The sequence below is a fragment of the Misgurnus anguillicaudatus genome, unplaced genomic scaffold, assembly GCF_027580225.2.
Source record: "Misgurnus anguillicaudatus unplaced genomic scaffold, ASM2758022v2 HiC_scaffold_33, whole genome shotgun sequence".
Classification (NCBI taxonomy): Eukaryota; Metazoa; Chordata; class Actinopteri; order Cypriniformes; family Cobitidae; genus Misgurnus; species Misgurnus anguillicaudatus.
In genome coordinates this window covers 4,540,270-4,548,329 of record NW_027395283.1, presented here as the reverse complement: position 1 = coordinate 4,548,329, position 8,060 = coordinate 4,540,270, and the positions used below count along the sequence as shown (strand labels likewise).

Sequence of the window (8,060 nt, the reverse complement as noted above, 5' to 3'; positions counted from 1 at the left end):
AAAAACTTATTTTCCATGCAGTGGGACTTTAATATTCAGTATGAGATTTAAACTGTCTAGCATTAAATCAAAAATCCTGTCAGGTTTTACCATCAGAGTTTATTAAACAGCTGCTATGAAATACATATAGCTATCCTGTAAAGACATTATGCCATCCACATGAGTGTTTGACTCTTAATGCAATTAATGAATCACTATTTTGCATTATTCAAATTTAATAGAAACCTTTCATTAAAAATTATAATACACAATCGTCTCTGTGAAGTCCAGGTTAAAGTCTCAATCTAATGATGAGATGAAGAACATTAAAGTTTTGATTTCACATTCATCTTTGTAATGATCTTACTCAGTAAAGGATAACAAGATGTTGAAAATCACTAAATAAAAGTCTTTAGATGAGTTTTCACAGGATGAATGCTCTTGTGTAGTAATTCACAGTTTGTCCGTTATGCGTTTTCTGTTATTGCGTCCGCCACAGAGACGCAACTCAACATCTGTGTGTGGTAACAGCTGAAATATAAACCCACTTCATCTGGAGGAAGAGTTTCACTTTTGTCTGTCTCACATAGAGACTCTTTATCTGTCTGTGGTAAGACACTTCTGACTTTAGTTCATAACTCATTGATTAGAGTTATCTGTGACATTTTAATGAAAATCCTCTTTTAAAGGAAAAGATGAGCACACATGAGTCAAATCATCAGGTGAGTTTATTATACTTTATTAGTTATCAATGATGCAGTAATCAAACTTTAGTAAAACAGATCCATGATCTTCTGATCCATTGTAAAGAAATGTAGATGAGATGATTGGCTGTTGTGTTTTTTTTTAATCTCTGTAGTCACACAAGAATGGATTTCAGCAGGATAATGGACATGAGAAGATCAAAGAGGTCAACAGTCCCTGGAACAACAGCTGTAAGTCTTCACAATGATGATGATAATGATGATGATGATGATGAGACTAAATTATTTATCATAACAGCTCAGCATGTTTGTTTTGAATTCATCGTGTGTGTTTGTGTTTATTTTAGTTTTGTGTGTGCTGTGTGTTGTGTTGGGAGTCTCTCTCATAACACTGTTGGATTGTTGTCGTCCGTCCTCTGAACCCTGGGTACTGTTGGGTTCTTCAGAAAAGCCCGTATGGGACTGGACCTCGGTCTCTCTGCTGCTCTTATATACTCTCCTGCAGGGGGCGCTCTATTATCTACCTGTAGGACAGGTGAGACCGCTCTTAAGAACTCAATGGACAAGGCTTATCTAAAGCCAAGACTAGACCTTAGTTAAAATAAGATGTTTAAGTATCTTTCATAAACGTGTTAGAGAAAGACGTTAATGGTGTGTATCCTGAGACAAATATGCCATTCGCTTATTTTAAGATCTTTATTTTGAGACAGCTCAAACATGTGTCTTAGTCTAGGACTAACTTTAAGACTTAATGGGTGGTTTCCCGGACAGGGATTATCTTAATCCAGGACTAGGCCTTAGTTTAATTAGGAAATATAACTTGTTTGTTAAATAATAAAAACATTACTTGTGTGCATTTTGAGGCAAAAAAAGGGCACTGATGTATTTTAAGATATGTCAGTGCAAGCTGTTTTCAGTTTGGACAGCTCTTATTATAGTCTAGGACTAGTCTAATACCTATCCGGGAAACCGCCCCTAAATGTCAACTCTAAGCATTAAATAAACATATGAGAAAATATTTGAACAAAACATTTGAAAGACAAACATCACATTTAATTACTATGAGTTATCATAAGGCAAATATGTATTTAAATATATATCAAAATATTGAAAAAATATTGAAAAATATTTTGCAATGTGTTTACAAAATATATGTTTGGGCATTTTTTGTATATTCTGAAATATAATTTAAAAATAAATATACTTTAAAGCATTTAAAATATATATGTAGCCCTCTATATTTCAAACCAAGGAAATATATTCATGTCCCATTGAAAGAAAAACTAGTTTTTTGTTTATGTTACAAACTTATTTATGTTACAAAAAAACTATAAAGAGGTTTAAATAAAACACATTTTTAACTTCAATTTCAAATTTTATTGTATTTAGCATATTTAAAATATATTTTGGCCAAGGATAAATTTCTTGCCATATGGGATATAATTGCTTGCCCTTAAAATACATTTTGTATTTAATAATATTGAATTAAGCTTTACTTTCTACAAAATGTATTTAGGGTATATTTAAAAAAAAAATGGCCATATAAGTATATAGATGATTTCATTGCAAAAAAATGTTGGTAACACTTTACAATAAGGTTCATAAGTTAACATTAGTTAAAGTATTACCTAACATGAACAAACAATGAGCAATACATTTGTTACAGTATTTATTAATCTTTGTTAATGTTAGTTAATAGAAATAAAGCTTTTAATTGTTTGTTCATGTTAGTTCACAGTGCATTAACTAATGTTAACACGATTTAATAAAGTATTAGTTATTATTATGTTGAAATTAACATTAACAAAGATAAATCAATGCTGTATAAGTGCAGTTCATTATTAGTTCATGTTAACTAACTAATGTTAACTAATGAACCTTATTGTAAAGTGTTACCAAAATATTTTGCTTGTAAATAGTGTCAAGCTCATCTGTTTGAGTAAGCTGAAGATAAGCTGATAGTTTTATCTTCATATATGCAGGTGATGGAAGGCAAAATAGGCTTTCATGGAAAGCGTTTGAAATACAAACTCAATGGTAAGAGCTTTGACTCGTCTAAATTTCTACTCATTTCTTCTTCATGAATGCACATTTGTGATGTTTTTGTAGTATTGACATTGGGTGCACATTATGTGTTGCAGGTCTCCATGCGTTCATATTGAGCTTGGTTCTGCTCTTGACTCTCTGGTACTTTGGGTTTGTCCGGGCCAGCGGTTTGACCCACAGGTTATTTTCGTTGGTGAGCGCGGGTGTGGCCGTCTCTCTGCTCTTCAGTCTGATGTTGTACCTGTACCCACTCCAAACATCCTCCTCTACACAGGTGCACTATGAGACAGGTACAAACCTTACTGTTATGATGAGAAAACAGTAAAAACACACAAGCACTTGAAGTTTTGGCTGACTGTTGCTGTGATATTAAATATGATCCTAAATGTGTTCATATTTGTGTAAGTTTATATAGTTATAAGTGTTTATCTTCAATATAGCGAAGCCCCTGTTGAATTTCATACTGGGTCAAATTATGGACCCTCGTGTAGGCGACATCGATGTCAAACAGTTTGTCATGGTCAGGATCGGATTTATCGGCTGGGTGAGTTTGTGCCAATAATGTTTTGATGGTTTATGATTTATAAATGGTCTGTGTGTGATGATTAATGTTGTGTTAATGTCCTGCAGGCTTTGATGGATGTGATTTATCTCCTGACTGCTATAGAGATGAAGGATTCGCTCTCTCTTTCAATGCTGCTTGTCATTGGCTTTCATCTCATTTACATATTGGATTTTCTCATCGATGAGGTAAGAGGATCACAAGGTCCTACAGGAGTTTGACATGATTGTTTATGTCTTTGTATTTCATATTGTTTGCTGTTGTGGGAATTATAAGGAATTTAATGATTCGGGTTCCTTAAAGGGGCCATGGCATGAAAATCTGACTATTTCCATGTTTAAGTGCTATGATTGGGTCTCCAGTGCTTCTATCAACCTAGAAAATGTGAAAAAGATCAACCCAGTAACTTAGTTTTGGTAAACCATTCTCTACAAGCACATGAGAAAATAGGTAGTTGAAATTTGGCTCTTCTTATGATGTCATAAGGAGCTCTTATTATAATAATACCGCCCCTTAATTTGCACTATCCAACCACAGCACTGCCATTTAGTGCAGAGAAAAGCACAATTGAGTTTCAATTTCAACAAACCACCATTATGGTGATCAGTGTTTGAATTTCATCAGCTAATTTGCATTTTAAAGGACACACCCAAAACGGCACATTTTTGCACAAACATACAAAGTGTCAATTTTAACATGCTATAATAAATTATCTGTGAGGTATTTTGAGCTAAAACTTCACATATGTGCTCTGGGGACACCAAAGATTTATTTGACATCTTAAAAAAGTCTTGTGCCATGGCCCCTTTAATTGGCGCTGTCCCTTGAGTGGGACACCTACGTTTATTTTAATATTTTGCATGTAAATTTTAATCTATCACAACAAACTATATATCCTTGGAAAGCTCTAAGAATGTAGTTATATTTCAAAACATAGCAGTAATAATAATGGCATGACAGTAATTTATTAATTTGTGACAAGAGTATGCAGCAAACTGTTGACACCTAGTGGCCGTTGTTGGTAAAATCACTAAAAGTGACACAAACCTCATTTTTTACACATTAAAAAAATTCATTAACAGAATCGACATGTAGTAATAGTATTCAGGCTTTTCCAGTTATCAATCACACTGAACAGTGAGAATCATTCTTTAGATCTTTGTAAATATGAATAATATATCTGCTGTTTATCTGTAGGGATCTATACTGACAACCAAAGAGTTTACAGAGGAGCCCATCGGGTTCATTATGATTATGGGCGAGTATATCTGGATCCCTTTCTTCTCCAGTCTGCCCGTATACTTTCTTCTTCAAAAGCCCAATCACATCCATTATCTGTCAGCTGTGCCCATCTGTCTGCTGTTTGGTGAGAAGAAACTTTAATATTAATCCACAGACGCTCAGTGTAAATTATATTTGTGTTTATAACACATTACGTCACATCTCATCATCATCATTTGTCGTCTTCTCTTCAACAGCTACTGGCTTCCTGATTTACTATCTGTCCAATGAGCAGAAAGACGGTTTTCGACGAAATCCAAATCATCCAGCTTACACGAGTACATATCACATCTTCGCTTTCTTATTTTGCATTATAAATGTTAAAAACTAGTTTGTGTATGAACACATCAGTTGATTTTTGCATATCTGTGACTGAAATGTTATTTAAAGGTCACCTATTATGGCATTTTTACAAGATGTAATATAAGTCTAGGTGTGTGCAGAATGTGTCTGTAAAGTTTCAGCTCAAAATGCAAAACAGATTGTTTATTATATCATGTCCAAAATGACTCAAAATTATGTTTTAAGGCTTGTACCTTTAAATGCAAATGAGCTACAGCATCTCACTTCCTTACAAACAGACAGTGAGCGTTTTTAGTTTAAAGAGATCTGATTAATACAGTCTGAGACAATAGTATCTAGTGGGGAGAGTACAACTCACTGAAACTATGGTAATGCAGGACTGTAAGTGGGCGGGGCTTTATCAATGTGACCTCACATTGATTAAGAGAATTAAAACATGCGACTGTCTAATGTGACTGTTTTGGTTTAATAAGGATCAAAAAAGAATGGACAGGTGGATTTTTTAACACATTAATATCCAAACATCTTGTAAAAGTGGATTTAGCATAATAGGTGCTCTTTAAGATGAAGTCAAATAATCTCAATTGTTGATAATGTGTTCTCTTTTAAAGATCTAGAGACCATTAAAAGCCCATCAGGAAAGAGTCTACTGGTCTCGGGATGGTTTGGCTGGGTCAGACACCCCAATTATCTGGGAGACATTATGATGATGTTAGCCTGGTGTCTCCCCTGTGGTACATTAAACTCCCGATCTGTTCATGTAAACATCAAGCTTAATTTACTCTAGATTTCTGAATGTCATTGTTTGATGGATCTGTGTTTGTCATGCAGGATTCAGCAGCGCTCTGCCATATCTACCAGCACTACAGTGTTTTAATTTACTGAGAAAACGAGCCAATGAGATTGAAGAGTCGTGTATGAAGAAACATGGAAGTGCATGGAAAGAATATTGTACAAGAGTGCCATACAAAGTGATTCCTTATGTCTACTGAATAGCATCTTTTACATGAATATCAAAGCATGAGTTTTGTGTTTAAGTCAACTCTGACTATTAAATGTGACATTTCATTTCATTATATGCTTGCATGAAGTGATGGATTTGATGATTTTATGGGGTGGGTAAATCAAGCCATAATAATCCTTACCCTCATGTAGGGTGACCATACGTGCCGTTCTTCCCGGACACGTCCTGCAGAAGTCGTATTTGTTGACCGCATACGTAATTCAGTTAAAAACATAAGACATACAATCATAGTTTCATTCTTACCTTAAAATGTAACGGTTGCTTTTCTGTAATAATAATAATAATAATCATCTATGACATATGCAGTCGACAAATACGACTTCCGGAAGGCGACCCGAAATCCTGGCCAGGACGCGTCTGGGAAGAATGGCACATATGGTAACCCTACCTTGTGAAAATTAAACAGTTCTTTGTGGTGTAGTAACCAAACTTTTTTGAGTTTTACCGTTTTGGAATCCATTCAGCTGACAGAAATTGTCAATTTATTGAGGGGTGGGTCATTAAAAACAAAATAAAAACCATGTATGTTGCGTGCAATTCCCTATAGCCTATATTAAATATTTGGGAATATATATTTTCATATTTTATTAGGTTCTTTGATAAGGTTAAATTACGTAGGCCTACTTAGTCACGTAACTTGTTATCCCCAAATCTTTGGCTTCACGCCACGAAAGCACCAAGTAGCTCCCGCTGCCAGCCAAAACAACAAAACAAACAGAGAAATAAAATAATAATAATAAAAAAGAGAAAAACTGAAACTCTTTGGTCATTTTTGAGCGCGATGCTAATAGTCTAATCAGATTCAATGAATTATGCTAAGCTATGCTAAAAGTGGTACCGCCAGACACGGAGATCGACTCCAAAACAATATGGATTCTAACAGGGAGCTGGAAAATGAGCATATTTTCAAAAAAAGTGGAGCGTCCCTTTACTAATAGCAATGTGAGAATATTTCTACAAGTAAACAGTGAGTGATGGTTGCCCTGCTGGAAAAACCAGCAACCCAGCATAATGTTGTGTTTTGGTGCTGGTATGCTGGTGAGTACCAGCTAAACCAACTTGGACCAGTATAGACCAGCATGGGAATTATGCTGGTCTGTGCTGGTTTTTCCAGCAGGGTGGTTTCATGAATAAGCAGTGCCAGATCAAAAGAAGCATCCCATATGAAAATGAAACATGTTTTTTTACAGTAAAAAAAACAAAAAAAAACCACTATAGTAACCACAGAAACTATGGTTTTGACAACCATGTTTAAAAAAAACAACAACCATGGTTGGTGTAGTAAAACCTGGTTTGCTGATAGTAATCAACACACCAAAAACATGGTTTCTACATGTTTACCAAAGATAAAACCATGTTTTCATAAGGGTTAGTTTCAGAGCAATTCCTAAAAAGGCACAGTTTGCATAATCTTTAAGTACAAAAAATAACCATAGTTTTACTACAGTTAAATATATATATATATATATATATATATATATATATATATATATATATATATATATATATATATATATATATATATATATATTTATATATATATATATATATATATAGTTAATGTAGTAACCACAAAATAAGCATGGTTTTCACAAGCATGGTTTACAAATCCATATAGTTAAACCATGGTTAGTGTAGTAAAACCATAGTTTTGCTAATAGTAATCAATACACCAAAACAGTTTATATACTTTTAACACAAAAAACATGGTTAATCTTCCCCTGCTGAAAAAACAGCATACCAGCAAGACCAGCATATGTTGTGTTTTGGTGCTGGTTTGCTGGTGAACACCAGCTAAACCAGCATCAGCACCAGCATTAGCACCAGCTAAACCAGCATTAGCACCAGCATCCCATGCTGGTCATACCAGCATATGTTGTGTTTTGGTGCTGGTATGCTGGTGACCACCAGCTAAACCAGCATAGACCAGCATAATTCCCATGCTGGTTTAATGCTGTTTTTTTCAGCAGGGAAGGTAGATCAATGAGAAAGAGAAGTTTATAACAAATTTACGTATACAGGTGAATAAAAAATAAAAAAAACATGTCAGTGAGTAAGGATTTATGACACCTGTTTAAGACAATTAATTTAAAATCCATATTATAGCCACCATTTACATATGACAGTGGCCGTTTTTCAATCCCATGGCTGCAGCCTCCGG

At 34.5% G+C, this 8,060-nt stretch overlaps 1 protein-coding gene across 1 annotated transcript; it reads left to right on the top strand.

Moving 5' to 3' along the window:
- The first annotated feature begins 468 nt into the window (after positions 1-468).
- LOC141363190 (delta(14)-sterol reductase TM7SF2-like) lies at positions 469-6,429 on the top strand. Its single transcript, XM_073865796.1, has 12 exons — positions 469-589; positions 669-701; positions 839-914; positions 1,031-1,218; positions 2,666-2,720; positions 2,825-3,019; positions 3,170-3,273; positions 3,360-3,479; positions 4,489-4,657; positions 4,770-4,850; positions 5,487-5,609; positions 5,707-6,429. The coding sequence occupies exons 2-12, from the start codon at positions 675-677 to the stop codon at positions 5,865-5,867; spliced, it is 1,299 nt and encodes a 432-aa protein (XP_073721897.1). The 5' UTR covers positions 469-589; positions 669-674; the 3' UTR covers positions 5,868-6,429.
- Positions 6,430-8,060: the final 1,631 nt, after the last annotated feature.